This window comes from Bos taurus, unplaced genomic scaffold (genome assembly GCF_002263795.3).
Source record: "Bos taurus isolate L1 Dominette 01449 registration number 42190680 breed Hereford unplaced genomic scaffold, ARS-UCD2.0 Leftover_ScbfJmS_2420, whole genome shotgun sequence".
NCBI classification, from domain to species: domain Eukaryota; kingdom Metazoa; phylum Chordata; class Mammalia; order Artiodactyla; family Bovidae; genus Bos; species Bos taurus.
In genome coordinates, this window is record NW_020191494.1 from 72,404 (window position 1) to 92,883 (window position 20,480).

The 20,480-nt window shown below is 49.5% G+C and overlaps 1 protein-coding gene and 2 pseudogenes across 1 annotated transcript; all 3 read left to right on the top strand.

Moving 5' to 3' along the window:
* The first annotated feature begins 5,034 nt into the window (after nt 1-5,034).
* On the top strand, nt 5,035-7,391 carry LOC788999 (melanoma-associated antigen B3-like; annotated as a pseudogene).
* A 510-nt stretch (nt 7,392-7,901) lies between these two features.
* Nucleotides 7,902-9,311, top strand: LOC100138996 (polyhomeotic-like protein 2; annotated as a pseudogene).
* A 5,551-nt stretch (nt 9,312-14,862) lies between these two features.
* LOC112441486 (melanoma-associated antigen B1) lies at nt 14,863-20,297 on the top strand. Its single transcript, XM_024989152.2, has 2 exons — nt 14,863-14,949; nt 18,734-20,297. Exon 2 carries the CDS (start codon nt 18,792-18,794, stop codon nt 19,800-19,802), a length of 1,011 nt encoding a protein of 336 aa, XP_024844920.1. The 5' UTR covers nt 14,863-14,949; nt 18,734-18,791; the 3' UTR covers nt 19,803-20,297.
* The last annotated feature ends 183 nt before the right edge of the window (nt 20,298-20,480 follow it).

A 20,480-nucleotide genomic window follows, 5' to 3' on the forward strand; every position in this document is an offset into this window, starting at 1 on the left:
GGTAAGATTTTCAAGGTGGAGAGTGAGACAGAGCCTGAAATTCCATGGGCCTGTCTTTAGTAGACAAGCTTGTCCTCAGCACATGGCAGGGTGGAAATATTAGGAGCCTGTGACCAGATGGGCTCCAGTCATGGAACTGGACAAATTCCTTAGAAGTTGGGTAGCACGTGTGACTCTCAAGCTATGGTATGACAGCCACCTCTAAAGGAAAACTTTTCAGGGTTCTTTAAGTGAACCCTCAAATCCAAATTGGTCACCTTGAGACTGTCCATTTTTCTCAGTGGCTTTCCAGGGAATTCATACAGCCAACTCTTCCCAGAAACCAAACTAGGAGATGGAATTGGGTCCTAAATTAAGGAGAGATGCCTCTAGTTTGCCCCTTTTTCTTCTTAAAGTAACAAAGTGCTCTGAGCCAAGATAGATAAGTCCTGATGGCTTTCCTACAGCTCCCATGAATACAAGGGTTTTCCAGGGGAAGCCGACATTTCTGTGTCATCCGGAGACCTCAATTTCCTAATAAGAGTGCTGGTTGATGTTGGCTGCAATCCATGAAGGCTGGCAAGAGGCAGCAAGCATTGGTTAAAGACAGTTGGTCCAGGCTCTCTGCTGGTCAAGATGTAAACTATTTTGAGCACTAGAGTGGAAGAAATCAGTCAGTCAACTGCAGAGCTCAGTTAGGACTGATGAGTGGCCAGGAAGAGCCAAGACAGCTGACCTAACAGTAATAAATTCCATCCAGGCACCAAAACTCCAAAGTTAAAGCAATAGCCACACCCCCCCAAAAAAAAAAAAAAAAAAAAAAAAAAAAAGCAATAGCCTATAAAGAGACATGTGATAATCACCTTTCTTAAATACCAATTAATCCAACCTTGTCAATGCTTATATAACACTCCAGTCCTGTTGGTACAAAAATCTTGGACCTGGGATTATCATTTTTTATACAATTTAAGAACCATTAACCAAATTGAGGATGATTTCCCACAAGCTTGAAGAATGTACAAAGAGAAATGGGGGGATTGAAACAAAACACTGAGCAGTTTAAAGTGGTTTTGCCTTCTTAAAACACGTTGTTGATTAATCAAACCTTGAGTTATTTTTAGAGGCAGCACTGTGCATGTGCAAAAAGGAGCCTATGTTTCCAGGATGACTGCAGAACCAAGAGGGTTCAGTCTCTGGAACTCTCAGAGTAGGAATGTTGCCAGGGGAGAACTGTATGAAGTCCTTCAATACGGAAAATCTGGCTTCTAGCAACATGAATAGCTTACATGAACTAATTCAAGACTAGCCAAATAGTTTCCAAGTTTATAGTTCCCTTAAACCCTTTCATTTTACCCCAGTTTCTGGGTTGAGGAGACAGATTTGAGAGCCCCGCCTCATGTCTTCTTGCCACTCCACCTTGAAATAAAGTTTTTTTCTCAAAAGCCCATTCCATAATATTGGCTTTTAGGTGCATCAGGCAGTGAGCCCTTGCTGGGGAACACTAGTGACTGATAGGCCTGGAATTAGATTCCTCTCTGAATTCCTCTAGATCTGACGCTGTTATACTCCTCTTGGCCTAAAGCAGAACTTGTGTTCCTTAACACTCGAAAGTATCTTGGGATAAAAGTAAGGACTCTGGATATATTCCAATACACTTCATCAGGCACAAAGCCTTGAAGGCTACCTCAGGAAATGACAGCAATAAGGAGGAGAAATAGATGATAGTGACAATAAGATCGTCTCTCTATGCAGTTTCAGAGAACTTCAATCAAAAGAGCAGAAAACCATATTGGACTGCTCCTTTCCTTTAGAAATGTGCACATATCTCAGATATGGTGGGTTGGGTTCTAGATCACTGAAATAAAGTGGAATATTGCCATAAAGTAAATCATAGGAATTTGGGGGATTCCCAGTGCTTATAAAAGTTGTTAATCCTATTGTACACTTACTAGAAAATGTCTAAAAAATGTACATAGCTTAATTTAAAATTAGAATACAGCTACAATAGTAACAGAGACCTGATCAGAGCACCATAAGGAATAAAATATGCGAAGAGTTTAAAATATTTCACAAATTTACAAAATGTGGCCCAGGGACCCCAAGTGAACACACGGTTTTGGGGAAATGATGCCATAGTTATGTTCAATGCACAGTTATTGTAAACTTTCAGTTTGTAATGAAACACTATATGTGAAGCATGGTTAAGTGAAGTACAATTTTTTAAAGGTATGCCTATAAATCAATTAAAACAATTCACCTAAGAGATTGACTCTGGCTAAGTTTTTTTTTTTTCTTTTAAATTAAATTAATTGGAGATTAATTACTTTACAATATTGTGGTTTTTGCCATATATTGACAAAAATCAGCCACAGGTGTACATGTGTCCCCCCCATCCTAAATCCCGCCCCCTCCAGAAACAGAGAGATCAACATTTTTCTCTGGGAGCGTACCCCATCCTGCCCCCTGCCTTCTGTGACATTTTCCCCATCTCACATGAAGTCTGGAACATAAAACTGTAAGGTTTGCTTTAGGGACACTGCTCAAGATTTTGCAGGGATGTGGTGTTCCCCAGGAACCTATTATTCCAAGAGATAGACAAAATGAGGGCCCACATGAGTGAGGACTGGAGGGACAACCACCCTAAAATATAGGTCATTCAGAGACCTGCCCAAACTTGTTCTCAAACCTAGAACACGCAGACAGGATACTTGTAATTCCCTATTACAAGTCTTAGAGTTCTCTATGAGGTCAAAGTCTCAGTCGAAGAAGAATGGACTCAGTTCAGTAGAGGGAGAATCTCAGGTTGGAGGGTCAGGTCCCAGGACTGGCCAGGACCATGGTGAGGTCCCTGAGTGAAGAAAGAAGTACCACTAGACCCACAAATGAGGAGGCTTTACACACCCCTGCCCCTATTCCTAACCCCAGAGGCTCCAGGCAGAGTTATAAGAATGAGAAGCCTCTTCATTTCTGTCTGGTCTCAGTGAGGGGAGGGCTTTTTCCTCTCAGGATCAAACGTCAGTTCTGCAGAGGAGGGCATCTTGGCCATCACCACAGTGAAGGTGAGGCCCATCGGTGCTAATGAGAGGGTCTCTCCCACCAAGGAGGAACGCTCACAGAGTGGCACTGCCACTGTCAAGGAGAGATGCTCAGAGACATGTCCTGACTCCCCACTCGGGATATGGGGAGGCTAAGGCTTTGTTTGGGGGCAGGAGGACTTAAGTCCATAGAGTAAGGGGACTCAGGCTCTGACAGACGGTACAGGTCATCCCTAGGGGATGACCCAGGGACCGCTGAACACTGAACGATGGAGTCCCCACAAAGCCCCACCCCTGCCATCATCCCTCAGAGATCCCACACAGGGTAGCCATTGCCAGAATTGGCTCCCCCCAACTTTCGTGCTGGTGGCAATGAGCTCTGATTGTTGTTCAGGGTGTTCGTTTAAACGAGAGTGGATTCCCAGGACTGATCTGAAGGCAAGGTGAGGACCTGAATGTGGACTCATGGGACCGTTGCTCCTCCTGTAACAAAGCGAAATCCACGAAGTCTCACCTCTGTGACGGCAGGGGATGGTTCCTACAACACTGTTAGGCTGAATTATCAGTAAATCTTGATCTAAGAGATTGTGTAAGATCAAAGAGATTACTTGATTCTATAATAGAAAACTAGGCCCCAACTCCAGCCATGGGGAGAGGTCCGAGTGCTAACTCAGCACTGGCAATAAAGATGGTGACACAAAGCAGCACCCATGCGCTCAATTCCCTGACTTCTCCTCTGCTGAACTCTAGGAGGTGAAGCTCTGTTTGGAGGCTTGTGGACAGAGTTCAGGTAAGGGAGGAGTGTCAGACTCTAATAGACATAAAGATGGAGACTCCGAATGAGGACCATAGGACACCCTCCCACGGATTTCCCCAACCCCACCCCCTGCATGCCCCCATCCTCCCTGTGCCCCCTCGTCCCCGAGCTATCTGACACCCTGTGCATCATGGCCAGAAATGAGTCATCCTGACTTCCGTTTTACAGTTTCCTGGAAGTAAGGACTTCTATCCAGCAATCAGGCCTCTGGCTGGCAGAAGGTGGATTCCCAGCGCTGGTCCAGAGTCGTGAAAACTGAGTTGGGACTGAGGCAGGGGCCACTCAGCCCATAAGCAAGAGGGCTGCACTAAGTTTCACTGCTGCTGTGAGCCCTGGGAAGCTCCGGCAGAGCCATCAAACTGAGTTCTGCCTGGGGAAGTCTCAGGGATGGGAGGGCTTTGGTCAGGCATAGCCCCTGCTTGCAGATGGAGGATACCTCTGTCCTAATTGCAGTGAATTGAGAACCCTAAGTACTGATTGGGGGGCCTTCCCGTTTAGGGGTGGTTCCACAAAGCAGAGCGCCTACGTATCTAGGGGGCTCCAGTGAAGGGTCGTCATGTATGTCTTATCCTGACTTTGCCCCTCCAGGAACTCGGGGAATTCAGGACTTTGCTCTGAGGCTGAATGACCCAGGTTATTGGTGGGAGGAGTCCTGAGTTCTACCCAGACTGGAACGAGGTCTAAGGTGAACACCAACTCTAAACTTAAGTTGTCATAAATTTTGGCTCTTTTCCAAGTGGAAACCTAGCGTATCTGTGAAGCTGAGTGAGTCTTCTCACTTTTGTCTGGAGAGTTCAGAGATGTGAGGATGTTGGAATATGTGAATGGCCTCAATTCTGCCAAGGGAGGAGGCCCAGGGCTTCAGAGGAGTCAGCATGAGGACCCTGAAAAAACAATGTTGATCACTCTCACCCTAGAACAGGGAAAACAATAGAGAGCACCATCCCCCATCCCCACCCACCACACAGCACTGACAAGCCCAGGCATGGAAGTCAGGTGTATGTGAACTCTCCTTTCTTTCTGATGGTATGGGATTGGTGAGAGCCTTTGTCTGAGAGGAGGTACACCAGGGCAGCAGACACCGGTGTCCCAGGCTCTACCTAGAGCCAAGGAAAGACCCTGAAAGGGGACGGAAAACCCCAGTGAGCCCAGGACAGAGTTCCCTAGAGCTGACTGCTGTGGGTGCCCCCTGCCAGGGACACTGGGCTGAGGTACCTCTTCACTTCTTCAGGTATCACAGGAAGATGAGGACCAGCCTCTGGGGTATAAGCTTAGAGCCGCACAGAGGAGGGGGCCCTGCGCCTGCCAAAAGTTGATAGATTGTCCTGAATTTGAACTGAGAGGACCCCCACCCTCCAGAATGGAGGGGGTTATCCTCAAGGACTGGCCCACTGCTCCTCAGCCCCAGGAAGCAGGCGGCAGGGCTGGCAGGCTGCAGCCTGAGTCTCAATTATTTTGACAGAGTTCTCAAGAGGACAGGGTGATCAGATCAGGAGTCCTCTGGGTTTGTAGAGCAGTGCCCACATGGAAACCTGCAGAGTGGGCCTTCTTAAAGACCGAGTGGTGCCTCCCTGCTGTGGGCACTCACACCCACTCATTCTCTCTCCTCTCTGCACAGATCACGTGCTGTTCTACCTGCACTCCTGCCTGTTGTCCTGACCACAGTCACCATGCCTCAGGGTAAGAAGGCTAAGCTCCACACCTGTGAGAAACGCCACCAGGCTCAGCATGGCACCCAGGATCTGAGGGGCACTCAGGTCACTGCCACCACGATGGAAGCACTCTCATCTTCCTCCAGTCCTGGTCCTGGGGTTGATGCTAAGGGAAAGTCTGGTGCTAGGTCTTGTAACCATCTCAAGAGTCCTCAGGGGGCCATGGCCACCACCACTGTGCCTGCAGGTGTTTCTCCCACAAGATCATCCAAAAGATCCCTTGGGAAAATTGGGAAAAAGCAAAATTCCTCTCAACCCCCTCTCTCCAATGTGCGGTCTGGAAAACACTCACTAACCAGGCAGACAAGTCTGTTGGTGCAGTTCCTGTTACGCATGTGTAAGATGAAAAAGCCCATTAAGAAAGCAAATATGCTGAAAATCATCGATAAAAAGTACCAAAATTGATTCCTCAGAATCCTCAAAAGTGCTTCTGACAGGATGGAGGTGGTATTTGGTATTGACGTGAAGACAACACTGCCAAGCATTCTTATGTCCTTGTCAGCAAGATGAATCTCGCCCGCAATGGGATCGTGCACCGTGGCAGGGGTTTTCCCAAGACCGGTCTCCTGATGAATCTCCTCGGTGTGATCTTCATGAAGGGCAACTGTGCCCCAGAGGAAGACATCTTGGATTTCCTGGGTAAGATGAATATCTATGCTGGGAAGAGGCATTTCTTATTTGGGGAGCCCAAGAAGCTCATCACCCAAGATTTGGTGCAGCTGAAGTATTTGGAATATCGGCAAGTGCCCGGCAGTGATCCAGCATGCTATGAGCTCCTGTGGGGTCTGAGAGCACACGCTGAAGCAAGCAAGATGAGAGTCCTGGAGTTCCTGGCCAGGATTAACCACTTGGATTCCAGTGCCTTCCACTTTGGGTATGAAGAGGCTTTGAAAGATGAGGAAGAGAGGGCCCAAGCTAGCGGATGTCCCAGTGTTCCCCCAGCAGTTCCTTCCACACCTAGTGAAGCTGAGGCAAATTCTGCACTTTGTGGCTCAAGAGAGTAGTCAGTGTTCCAAGTAGTATAGGACTGGACGTCACCGAGGATTCATAGTGTAAAATATCTTGGTGTTTCTGTTCTGTATGGGGAATTTAGAAAGAAACTTGTGTTTTTAAGTTCTCTACTTTTCTAATGCTGCTCCTAAATGAAAGCTTACCTAGCTTATAATCTAAGTGTATGAATGACATCAGTCACACTTTTATTGGTCTTAAGGATAAGAGTTTTTCTGTTGTGTAAAGCAAATGGGGAAGCTTCCATCTTATTTAGTAAGCCAGTTCAAGACAAAATGGCATTGCAATATGTTATTTCCTTGAAAATATTAAAAAGTTAAGCAGTAAAATATGTGGGATCAAGAAACATAGGAAAAGTAAGATGGTATTTGGATTCCTCATGCCTTGTACTCTGTGTTTTACAAAATTATAAACAACAGTATATACTTGGTTAATTCAAAATGTAGAATTAAATTCTAATAATTTCAACCTCATGCTCACAGGCTTATTTATTCCCTAAACATGAACTGAGCCTCTGCTCATAGTAGGCTCCATGCTAGTACTTGGAGAGCTGAGAAAAAGATCTAGCCACTGACCATAAAATTACAGAGGCGAGAAGCAGCTGTCATGCAAAGGAAATGGTGACATGACAGCAGTCAAATGTGAATTCCCTGATGCAAGGGAGTGGTGGGCCTTGGGAAAATAGAAGTCCTTAAGTGGGAAGTAATTATAAGTTGTGTGCATGGCGGGCTGGATGAGGTTGTGGCAATCGTGACCAGGGACCAGGTTCTCACATGGTGGGCCACACAGTTTAAAGACAAAGCCTGGGATGGGAAACTGCCCTTAACAGTTACAGGCACACTTCACTCTGTTGCATGTTGTGTTATTGTATTTCACAGGTACTGCTTTTCTTTTCTTTGTTCTTTTTCTTTACCAAATTGAAAGTTTGTTAGTCAACCTTGCTTCCAGCAAGTCTTTCGGCTCCATGTTTCCAACATCGTTTGCTCACTTCATGTCTGTGTGTCACGTTTTGATATCTCTTGCAATGTTCACACCCTCAGCAGCAAAAATGATGGACTCAGTGAAGGCTCAGATAATGGTTAGCATCTTTTTTCTTTCAGCAAAGAGGTGTTTCTATTTAAGATATCTATATTGTTCTGAGGCATAATGCTATTGCCCACTTAATAGCCTACAATATAGTGTAAACATAAGTTTTATGAAAGTACTGGGAAACCAAAAGTTTGTTGTGACTCAATTGTGATATTGACTGTCCTTCAGGGGTTGGGAACCAAACTTGCAGGATTTTCTGGGTCTCCCTGTGCTTTGGGATTGTGAGTAAATCAGACAGAAATCGCGTGAACCTGGCGTGGAATGTATCCTGTAGCTCTTGTTCCGGTGCAGGCAAGCAATGTGCAGATTAGATGTTTTATTCACGTTGCCTTCTCTCCAGAGAGTTTCTGAGAAATCAGGGTGAGGTCTCCACGGCGGCTGTAACCCTAGAGCGCACGACGCGCAGGAGCACAATCCGCCGCCGCTAGCACCTCTACCCTGGCCTCGCGCCCCTGTCGCCCTTTGTGGACGCCGGCTCGCCGGTGCAGTCGGATGCGCCGCGGCAGCCCTGGGCCCCGGTTCAGAGGCTTCTGGCAGAGAGGAGGCGGCCCGCCCGGCCAGGGACCCTGCGCGAGGTGGTGGCCGGCCGAGGGGCTGCGTAGTCCCCGCCCGGCCAGGCCCAACCGGGCCCTGAACAGAGACAAGGCGGGGCATTGTTGATGCACTGACGGACCTCAGCAGCCCTGGCATGACCTCAGGGAACGGAAACTCTGCCTCCAGCATCACTGGCACTGCCCCCAAGAATGGTGGGACGCTTGTCTCTGCTGGTGGGGAATCTCAAGAAGTATGCACACGGGTTCTTGCCTGAGAAACTTCCGCAGCAGGACCATACCACCACCACTGACTCAGAGATGGAGGAGCCCTATCTGCAAGAATCCAAAGAGGAGGGTACTCCCCTCAAACTCAAGTGCGAGCTCTGTGGCTGGGTGGACTTTGCCTACAAGTTCAAGCGTTCCAAGCACTTCTGTTCCATGGCTTGTGCAAAAAGGTACAACGTGGGGTGCACCAAACGAGTGGGGCTTTTCCACTCAGACTGGAGCAAGGTGTAGAAGGTGGGAGCCACGACCCACAACCACTGTCAGGCCAGCAAAGCCAGTCTGCCGACACTTACCAAGGATACCAAGAAGCAGCCAACAGGCACCATACCCCTTTCAGTTACCGCTGCCCTGCAGCTAACACACAGCCAGGAAGACTCCAGCCGTTGCTCAGATAACTCAAGTTATGAGGAACCCTTGTCCCCCATCTCAGCCAGCTCGTCCACCTCCCGCTGGCGACAAGGCCTGCGGGACCTGGAGCTCCCTGACATGCACATGCGGGACCTGGCGGGCATGGGACACCACTTCCTGTCAAGTGAGCCCACCATGTGGTACGTGGACGATGTCTACGAATTCATCCGCTCTCTGCCAGGCTGCCAGGAAATCACAGGGGAGTTCCGTGGCCAGGAGATCAATGGGCAAGCTCTGCTGCTGCTCAAGGAGGACCACCTGATGAGTGCCATAAACATCAAGCTGGGGCCTGCCCTCAAGATCTACATGCGCAGCAGCATGCTCAATGAACAGGGCCAGTGGAGGGAAGGGCCCCCCCCACCCCCTGCGCTGTGGGGCGTGGCTGGGGAGGAGGTCTCCGGACCTCCTTGGTGACTCTCAGGGGCCTTTCTGTGGGAGGGGCAGAGAGGTAGGTGGCACAGAAGATGGGGCTTTATGCTTGTAAATATTTGAATGCACTGGCTTCCTCCAAAGTCCCACGACTCTAGCCCCACTTTTCTTCCCCTCTTTCTGTCCCCCACTCCAGGGGGTATGTGGTCAGGCCTCCCAACCTGAGTTGGGTCACTTCCCAGGGCAGCCGTCGGGCCTGGAGAGAGGCCTCGGAAGCCCTCGCCTGCCTTCTTCCTCTTCTTTCTCGGGGCCCAGATCGCTCTTCCATTGCCAGCTTCTCCCACTTCAGCCTGTTACTGAAGCCGCCAGAAGGGTTCTCCCCCCTCACCCCTGCAGGTGGAGGGAGAGAAGCTGGGCCCGCTTTGGCCACACCTGCTAGTACAGCCACCTTAACGCTATGTGTGTGACTGTGTGGGAGCCTGGACTGACTGACAGGCCGAGAGCCCCCCTGGCATCTCCAGGTGTTTTGTAACAAACAGCCACTTAGTGCTTTGTCCTGGACTCCACTCAGCCTCGGGATGGGGAATAGGAAAAAGGGCTGCCCCGGTGCAGAGGCAGGATCAGAAAGCGATGCAGGTTAGCAGGAGATTTTCCTTTCCAGATTGTCGTGGTGTCTCTGCAGCCCTTTCCTGCACTGTGACGCCCCCTGCCCCGACTGCCCTGCTGTGTCACAGACGGCATTAAGGAAGCTGCCAGTGGGCTGGGCCAAGCTGCGCCTCCTGGTCTTGCCTGTCCACTCACCCTGAGAGCCCAGTGGTGGGGCCCAGAGAACGTCCAAGGGCGGAAGAGCTGGAGTGACCGCCGAGGTGAAGAAGGCAGCCTTCGGCCTCGGCTCCCACACTTCTTTGCTTCTGTAACTTGCTGGCAGCAGTGTGAGCTGCCGATGGAGGAGGCAGGGCAAGAAGGGCAAGGGCCGGCCTCTGATCTGCCCTGCACACTGCTTGCTCCCGGGGAAGAGTTGGACTCTCCCCAGGGGAGGGTGGGTGCCCTTCTCAGTTCGTTCTATTCCCCACTCATACCCCCAGGCAGGGTTGGAAATGAAGGACTTTTTAAACCTTTAAAAAAAAAAAAATACGTAAAATCCATTCCTTCTGTGCCTTTCTCCCCTGGGGATGCCTTTCTGTGATCCTGAAGAGCTATTTTTCACCTGCAGGGAGAGGGTAGGTCCCTGGGCTGGTAGGGGGATGACCACCTTAACTGGACAGCATATCCTCCACGCTTTGCAGTGTCATTTGAGGGCACACTCAGCCCCGGTTCAGATCCCACCTGTTCTTCATGGGTATTCCTTGGGAGTGCAAGGTTCCAGGGCCCCTTAACCTCTGAGCCTCCCCGACCCACCACTGCCGCTGGGGAGACAGGACGCTATTCGTCAGGAATACCTGGCCCACCGGAGGCAGAGCCCAGAGCTCCCCACCCTCACACACACACCTGTGGTGCGTGCGGCTCCGTGTCCAGCACCGCCCTTGGGGTAACTCTGCCTCACTCAACAGCTGAGCATTCTTTGGATGCTGGAATAGCAAACTGTTAGGAGAGTCTCTGCCTCAGGAGGCAATTGCCTAAGCCTCGAATAAAGAAGAGGCCTTCCAAACACAGGCTGCTTGTGCACTCAATTAGTCTGTAACAGAGGGGCCCAGGGAGACTGATTAGCAGGGACCTTTTAAGAACTAATACCCACATCTTGATGACAACTGCGGAAAACCTTTAAGATGTAACTACTTCCTGGAGGAAGAGGAGAAACAAACAACTGACTAGTTGACCACCCCCAAGATGGAGCTAGGACTTGGGAAGTCTGGTCTGCAGAAGGTCAGGAATGGCTAGCCAGACCAGGGCCAGCATGGGACCCTGGGCTGAGGGGGAGTGGGGATGGTCCCCCAGGAAGACCCCATATTGCCCACCCCACTCCAGGGCAGGGGAGTGGGCCACTGTGGCCCGTGCAGCTTGGCGAGTCCATGCTGGACCTCGACTTTCGCTTTCTGGAAGACAAAGCCAGGCCCAGCCAGAGTCTGTCCTTGTATGTGAGGTGGGAGAGGGAGCTGAAACTCCTGAAAGAGGATAGGGTGGATCTGCAGGGTTGACTGACACAGGTAAATACACCCCTGCTGTCTCTTCACTCTGGGTGGAAGGCCTCAGTCTGAAGGGTGCTTCCTTCAACATATATTCGCTCCTGATGTTCATGCCTTACATAGAATTTTGCAAAACTTTTGATTGTGACCGACAGTTTGTTCCCCACACTCATATATGTACTGAGATGTATGTAACTGAAGCAAAACAGAATAATACCTACCCTGATGTATAAAAATAAAAAAGAAATCAGGGTGACAGTCCTCTGAGGTGGGATGATGCCCAGAATCCGCTAGAATGGCACACTCTTTCCTCGCTGGGCATAACTGTCAGCTTTTAGGTTGTGAATATTTTTTAAATCTACAGTTCCTTCTCATTCACCCTCCCATAGCCCCTGGCAACCACCACTCTACTGTCTGTTTCTTTGACTTAGACCATTTTAGATTCCTCATGTAAAGGACATGCAGTATTTGTCCTTCTGTGTCTGGCTTATTTCACTGTACCATAATGTCCTCTAGATTTATCCACGCTGTCATGACTAGACAGGTTAGCTTCTTTTTAAGGCTGAATGATATTCCATTGTATGTATATTTTACTTATTTATCCATTCATCTGTCACTGGACAGGTAGGCAACTTCCCTGTCATGACTATTGTGAGTAGTGCTGCAGTGAACATGGGAGTGCAGAGCGCTCTTCAAGGTCCTGATTTCAGTTCCTGTGGATAGTAGTGGAATTGCGGAAAGTATTATGTGATATTTTGATTTTTTGACGAACCCCTATACTGTTTTCCATACTGGCTGTACCAATTTACATTCCTACCAGCAGTGTTGAATGTGTATAGTTTACTAAGAAACTTGCAAACTGTCTTCCAAAGTGGTTCTCCCATTTTGCATCACCACCACCAAGGAATGAGAGTTCTTGTTGATTCATATCTTTACCAGCATTTGGTGTTTTCAGTCCTTTGGATGTTAGCCATTCTGAAAGGCATGTCGTGGTATCTGCTTGTTTTTTTTTAATTTGCAGTTCCATAATGGTATATGATGTGGAGCATCTTTTCATATGCTTGTTTGACATCTGTGTTTCTTCCTTGGTGATGTATCTATTCATATCTTTTCTCCATTTTTTATTAGATGTTAGTTTTCTTCTTATGAATTTTAAGAATTCTTTGTATATTTTAGATTAGAGCTTTCATCAGATATATCTTTTGCAAATATTTTCTCCCAGACTATGGCTCATCTTGTTCTCTTGATGGTGTATTTTTACAGAGCAGAAGTTTAAAGAGAATGGAATCTAGCTTATCAATTATTTCTTTCACGGATCCCCATCACTTTTTTCTTTGATGATCTTTTGTTGATCGATTGATTTGCTATGTGGCACATGGGATCTTAATTCCCCAACCAGGGTTTGAACTGACACCCCTTGCACTGGAAGCACAGTTTGTGTGTGTGTGTGTATGTGTGTGTGTGTGTGGAGGAATAGCAAATTAACAATATTGTGACAGTTTCAGGTGGACAGTGAAAGGACTCAGCCACACATATGCACATGTCCACTCTCCCCCAAACTCCCTTTCCCATCAATACTGCTACATAACACATAACCAAATAATTAAGAGTGATAAATAAAGGAGACAAATAGATAATGCTCAGTAACCATATGGTATCTGCATGTGCAAAATTCAGATACCCTCAAGTGATCAAGGGCTTACAAGATTATCTGGTGCTATCCTTCTATGTAGAAAGTAAATATTTTATATTTGTACTAAAAATATTTTTTTCATTATTCTTGGGCTGTGCTGGGTCTTAGTTGTGACACTCAGGACCTTGCTGCCATGTCTGCAGGCTCTTTATTGTGGCATGTGAGATTTTAGTTGTGGCACATGAACTCTTGGTTGTGATATGTGGGATCCAGTTACCTGCCAGGGATTTGAACCAGGCCCCCTGCATTGGGAGCACAGAGTCTTAACCATTCACCAACAACAGGAGGGTTACTGAAAGTAAAGATTTTTAAACTAACCATAAATCCGGGCGGCTCAGCATAGGCAAAGAATCTGCCTGCAATGCAGGAGACCTGAGTTCAATCACTGGGTTGGGGAGATCCCCTGGAGGAGGGCAACCCACTCCAGTATTCTTGCCTGGAGAATCCCCATGAACACAGGAGCCTGGCAGCTGGCAGTCCATGGTGTTGTAAGTGTCAGATATGACTGAGCAAATAAGCAGACACCCCTAATCTGGCTGAAGAGAAGGAATATATCAGCTCTTTTTCTCTGACAGCATAACATCTTTCCGAGTTCCTTGATTTCTGCTGCATGTTCCTAAATCTTAGATTACTTTTGGGACCAAGACCTGTTTTCTCCAACATTTGCTAGAGGTTAACTGTTCAATGTCTGTAGGAATATGCATTTCCCAGGAAGCCTTTAATCAAGTGACAGATGCTGATATGGGAACCTCCATGAAGGAGGGTTGAGGAGACAATCACCTGCTGATATAGTGGTCATCCAAAGACTAAGAAGAGGAATGTTAGATCAGTAGAAGGCAGAGACCCAGGTTTGGTAGTAGATGTAGTATGTGAGCAAAAGGAATCCGAAGGACTAGAGTTGCATGCCCACTGTCTGTTCTCAGAGGCCCTGATGGACTACGATCACATGAGCAATCACCTGACTTCCCACTTGGAATTCTCAGGAGACTAGACCTTGATGTAAGACAAGCAGCTTCATAAAATAGAGAGTGGAGTTACAGGATTCGTCATGAGTCAATGTGAGGACCTGAAAGCTGAATCGCCATGGTAGCTCACACTATAAAAGGAGGCCTGGAAAATCGCTGGATGCTGTGGTCCCCAGGAAAGCGCTGGGCACAGATGTCAGGTTGATTTCCCAGTCTGGGAAAGTCTCAGCGGAGGTGAAGGGCCTTGTCTAAATAGGATCTGCCGGTTTCTCAGAGGGACGGGACCTGAACCCAAGAAGGACCTCACATGCGTGCTGAGTGTTTAGAGCAGGACCCCTGGAGAGGGAGGCCAAACAAGATTTCCTGTTAAATTCTTAGCCGCTGAGAGATCCCAGAAGAGCTACCTTCTCTGAGTGGGCCCCTCCATTTAACCTGTGTGATCTTAAGGAGGACAGGGCCTCCTCTAGCAGAATCGGACCCCAGATCTGCAGAGGGGGGCATCTTGACCATAACTGGACTTAAGGTGAGGACCATCAGTGCTAGTGAGAGGGTCTCTTCCCCTACGAAGGAGGCTCACAGAGTGGCGCCCCTCCTGAAAGCAGAGATGCTCAGAGCAGCACCCTGACTCCCGACACTAGGGACTTGGGAAGGCGAGGGCTTCGTTTGGGAGCTGGAGAACTCGGGTTCATAGAAGGAGGTGTCCTGGGCCTCTGATACACTGCACAAGGAGGACCCAGGGCTGGATGAATATTGAGCCTACCGGGTTTCTGTAGCGCCCCGCCCCCGCCTCCTGCCCCTGCCCCCGCCCCTAGGAGACCCCACGTACGAACGTAATGCAGGGCTCTTCTTTTCCGCTTCCGAGGCGAGGAGCGCGACTGGTAGCTGCAGCGTCTGTTCAGCGGAGATTGTGTGCTGGACTCGTCCGGAGCCAAGGTGAGGAACCTGAAGTGTAGCTGAAGTGAATTTCCCAACCCCTCCCTGTAAGAAAGGACCCCAACCGCATCCCACCCCCTGCAATCTGCAAGTGTAACATAGGCCTGTCCCGAGCTTGCGGGCCAACGGGGCCATCTTGTTGCCACAACGTGGAGGGTCCGGTGGCCGGCCTGGGGCGGCTTTGGTTGAAGGAGGATGGACTTCTTTTATGCGTTGGAAAGTGGTATTTGCCCCTCAACAGGTGAAAAAGATGGGGGCTTTCCAGTGCTCCACAGGGCGTATCCTCCTCCAAGTGGTGGCCATGCAACAGAAGCCCATTCCCAGCCGACCTAATGGCCCTGCCAGTGCCGCGGCAGTAGTGGGCCCCAATCTTTTTGGCAGCTGGGGGACCGGTTTCTTGGAAGTACAATTTTTGCATGGGGTGGGGTTGCAGTGTGGGATGGGTGTGATGCGTGGACAAAGGAGGTGGGTGGCATGAGGGGTAGGGTAGGGTAGGCTAAAGGGGATGGTTTCAGGATGGCTTCAAGCGCATACATTTGTTTACTTTATTTCTGTTATTATTACATCCCCTCCCGCTCAGATCATTAGGCATTAGAATGGGAAGGTTTGGACCCCATAGGGGTCCATAGGGGTCCAAATTACCATAGAGTAATTCAGGCTGAGAGAACCCGTCATTTTTTGCATGGTGTGCGGGGGCTGGCAGGCGTTGTGGATAAGGGACGTTCAGGTAGAGAAAGGCCTTTATATAAAAGGATATGGACCTAGAGGGTATTATGTATGTTTAGTGAAATGAGTCAGAGAAAACGAAATACTATATGATTTCACTTCTGTGAGGAATCTGAAAAACAGAAACAATTGTAGAAGCAAGAGAGAAAAAACAGATGGTTGATGGGGGTTAGGGTTAGGGGCGTGGGGGAGAAGAGAAATAGGTGAGAAAGGTTAAGATGTAACTACCAGTTACATAATAAAAAGCAATGGGTGTGAAAGGTAAATAAATAAAGACATAGAATGATAGATAAGGTAACCCATTAGGCATAGGGAGGAGTCTCAGCCTTAGAAGGAGTCAAGCTAGGACCTTCAGTGCTAGTCAGCAGGCTGGCATCCAAGCGGATTGCTGCACTAAGGAGCAGCCCCGCTCTCAGATCTGGGCATCCCCAAACAAGGTAGCTGGATATGGAGCCCCCAGCATCTCCTCTAGGCACTCAGGGAGGTGAGAGCTTTGCTCTGGGGCATGCAGACTCAGGTCAGCAGAGGGAAGACCCCAAACCCTACCCAAACTGGAGGCCAGAATCCTGAGTGAGGACTGAGGGGAACCCTGACTCCAGAACTGGGGCAGGGGGTGGGGGTCGAGAGTGCTGCCCTTTTGGTTAGCAGCATAGCCCCAAATAATTTTTGGTGGAATGTGGCTCACTCGGTCAGCTTGGGTCCGGGAAAGGCGAAGACTTTTCACAGGGTCTTGGCTCAGGTCTGCAGAAGGCAGAGTCCCAGGAAGGATGTTGGTGTCGAGGGGAAGATCCATACACGGTAGAGAGAGCCACATCTGATGCCCCCTCAGGTGTCAAGCTCTGGGGTCCAGGGCAGAGCTTGGCCAGTTCTGGTGCCCCTGACTTCTGCCTGTGGGGTCTGAGGGAGATGAGGGCCTTGGTTTCAGGTCTGCCTGCCCAGGTTAGGAGAAAACGAGGAGTCCTAGGCCGTGAGAGATGTTGAAGCACCAATTCTATATAAGGAAGGAGACAACTGACTCCCCCAGCACAGAGGAGCCCACACAGAGTGGCCAGCTCTGCCGTCGCCCTGGGAAGCTGGGTTAGAGCTCTCAGCAGAGACGCCCTCTCATTTTCTCCAAGGATGGTTTCAGGGATATTCAGGTTTGACGCTGATGGGTGAGGCCTCATTCAACATAGGGAGGAAGCCCGGTTCCTAAAAGGAGTCACAGTGGTAACACTGAATGAAACATGTGAGAACCCCACCCAGAAGGAAGTGAACCACATAGTACATCACTCCTCTCAGACCTGGGAGACCCAGGCATGGGGATCAGATGACCCCCACTTGCTTCTGCGCAGAGCCTCGCAGGGAGATGAGGAACCTCGTTGATGGGGGTATGGGTTCAGGTCCGCCACTGGAGCATTTGCAGCTATTACCAGGAGCCTAGAAGAGGACCTAAGAATGAGGGACCATCCAGCTACCCCGCGACAACAGAGGGCAGTGCAGAATCTCTTCCTGACTGTCCGCATGAGGAGTCCACACACAGCTGTAGCTAGAGATCGGGAAAATGTCGCTGCTTTCTAGTGGGTCTCAGGGAGATGGGGGACTTAGTAGGAGGGGAGAGATCTCAAGAAGAGACAGAGATTTCCTGGTCTTGCCAGGAGTCACAGAGTCATGATAAAGACCTAGAGAGATGACTTAGTTGAGCACCTACCCAAAGCAGTGGGGGCCTGCAAAGTCGCAGTCCCTGTCTGCCCTGGGGCACCTCAGGCAGAGATTGCCAGATGTCACCCCTCACTTTCAGCCCCAGGAACTCAGGGAGATGTGGGCCTTGATCTGAGGCCAGAAAACTCAGTGTGGACTAAGGGAGGAACATAAATCACATCCAAGTGAGGACGAAAGGGGCCAGTGATGACAGAACAGTGAAGTCCCACAGAGTCCAGCCCCTGCTGCCATCCCAGGGAGGTCAGGGACAGGGATGACTAGAGGTGGCTCACACTTTATTTCACCTTGGGAACCTCAGCGTGCTCAGGTCAGCAGAGGGAGAATTTCTAACATTTTCCAGGACTCACAGAGAAGATGCTGAGGACTGTGGGAAACTCCCAGAATTCCTCGCACTCACTCCTTGGTGCCCCCAGGCATACATGGCGGGCAGAAGTGTGTGTGCATCACTCACAGCTAACAGGGAAGTGAGGGTCTTAGTCTAATGAGTCAGCAGAGGAAGGAATCTTAGACTCTCCCCTGAGTAAAATCTGGGGACCTTGCATGAATAGCACCCATTACAGGGCCTCAACCTCCTGCTGCAGTTCTTCAGGCCCCAGAGACCGTGGGCGGTAGGGCCAGGTAAGGCCACCCTGGCTTTCCCCATTCGATCTTAGGGAGCTGTTGGCCTTGCTGTGAAGAAAGGTCCTCAAGCCAGGAGAGAAAGGAGCCCCCAGATTCTCCCAGGAGTCAAAGTGGGGACTGCAAATGAGGACTGAAGGTAGCACGCTCCCCCTTGCAGCTAATCAAACAAACACTAGAGTCTTGCCTGATCCTCCGCTGAGGCCCCTCATTTCTTTGTGTCATTTCTAAGGGAGATGAGGTTCTTCACCTGAAGGGGCAGCACCAGAGGCAGGAGGGAGGGGCCCACACCCTTGGTGTTGACAAGATGAGGACCCTGAATGGTGGAGAACCGAGTTCAGGACAGAGCAGGCCCCCAGAACTGCCAGTGCCATCCACCCCTACAGTGTCCATGACTTGGCTCCTTCTCATGGGTCCCAGGGAGCTTTGAGGTGTCGCCTTTCAAGCAGCACATGGCAGGGGTCCCGGCCCCACTAAGAGCTGATGTGACAGTTGTGTGTGTGAAAGAAGGGACCCAGAAAGGGCCCCACTCCCAGGATCTTCTGTCATTGGAGGCAGCCACAGGCAGGCTGTGGCCTGAGGCTGGCACGCTCTCACTTCTACACAGGGTTCTCAGGGGATAGGCTGACCAAGAACAAGAGGCCAGCGGTTCCTAGAGTAGGGCTCTCAAGGAAACGGGCAGACCAGCCTTATTCCCTCCATGCTGAAGGAGCTCATCGACTCATCTTCCCTTCTCCAGGTTCCAGCATCACCTACTTGCCTGCCTGCTTCCCTGCCAGCTGTGCCTGCTGATAGTAATGCCTCGCAGGCAGAAGAGCAAGCACCGTGGGTGTGAGAAACGCCGCCAGGCACGCATGGAGACCAAGGATCTCGGGAATGCTCAGGCTGCTGCCACCCCCACCCCTACTTCTGGGAGTACGCCCCCAGGCTCCCCACCTGCCGGTGCGGGCCAGAAGCCTCAGGGAGCTGCAGCCACTAGCTCTCCTGTTGCAGGGGCTTCATGCCCAAGATCTAAAGCACGTGGCAGGGGCCAAGTTGAGGAACGTGAAAATTCTTCCCGGGCCTCAACCTCTGTTAAGACCGCTCCTCTAGATCCTCTGACCGAGAAGGCAGGAGTGTTGGTCAATTTCCTGCTTGATCAGTTTAAGATGAAAGAGCCCATTAGGAAGATAGATATGCTGAATCTTTTTCACAAAAGGTACAAGACACGCTTCCCCGAGATCCTCAGGAGAGCAGCTAAATGCATGGAGCTGGCATTCGGTCTTGAATTGAAGGAAGTCAAGCCAAATGGTTACTCCTACACCGTGGTCAGCAAGATAGGCCTCATCAGTGATGAGGTGCTGAGCAGCAGCTGTGAGGTGCCGAAGAATGGGCTTCTGATGCCTCTGCTGAATGTGATCTACGTGAATGGCAACCGCGCCTCTGAGGCTGATGTCTGGGAGTTCCTGAATGTTCTGGGCATCTATGATGGAAAGCAGCATGTAATCTTTGGGGATCCCAGGAAGCTCATCACGGAAGAGTGGGTGCAGCAGAATTACCTTGTGTATCGTCAGATTCCCGACAGCGATCCCCTGAGCTATGAGTTCCTATGGGGCTCAAGAGCCTACGCTGAAACCAGCAAGATGAAGGTGCTGGAGTTTTTGGCCAAGATCAGTAGTACCATCCCCAGTGCTTTCCTGTTCCATTATGCTGAAGCTTTGGGAGAAGAGAAGAGATCCCGAGGCAGATCTCTAGTTAGGTCTCGTGGTGCTGCCAGGGCCACTGCCCGCTCCAGGGTCCCACCCAGAGATCCGTCCAGTGCCCAGTGAGTTCTCAGGCGGCAGCTTCACTTTGTTTGACCAATACTGCCAACCTTTCAAGAAGTGAGAGGCTAAAGTAGGGCTGGAAATGTCAATACGTATCTTCTTTGTGTTCCTGTTTTACACTATTACCTTTCAAACGTTGTTTCATTTCCTAGCATGTTTGTTTAGATTCAGAATCCAAATTTACGAATGACATGGATCACAGATTTGTTGTTGTCTGTCAGATCTAAGAGTAAGAGTTTTGGTACTGTGTAGTGTAATTCAGAAAATCCTTCATCTTTTGGGGATCCAGAACAAGATAACATAGCTTTGGAATAGTAATTTTCTTGGAAATGTGAAAGAACGTTGTAGTTTTAAAACAGATGAAAACGAAGTAAGCTGTAGTCAAGTTTTGATTTATGTTATTCACCTTTATCTCTCTATAACATTCAGTAGTACCCTTAGCGATATATTTAGATGTTGTTAGCTTATTCATGAATGCCAATAAAAACAATAAGAAACTACATTCCTTGCTTGGTGGCTCCTTTATTCCCATCTTTACTTGAGCATCTGCTCTTCAGAAGGTTCTGTGCTGGTGGGGTGATGCAAAGATAAAGGAGACCCTGTACCTGCCTGTAGATGTCTTGTGTATATGAGCAGTGATTCCATAAGGAAGGTGGTGTGATGATCTAAGACAAGTGACAA

Coding starts and splice junctions, on each gene's coding strand:
- LOC112441486 (XM_024989152.2), top strand. CDS start 18,792: ATGCCTCGCAGGCAGAAGAGCAAGCACCGTGGGTGTGAGAAACGCCGC.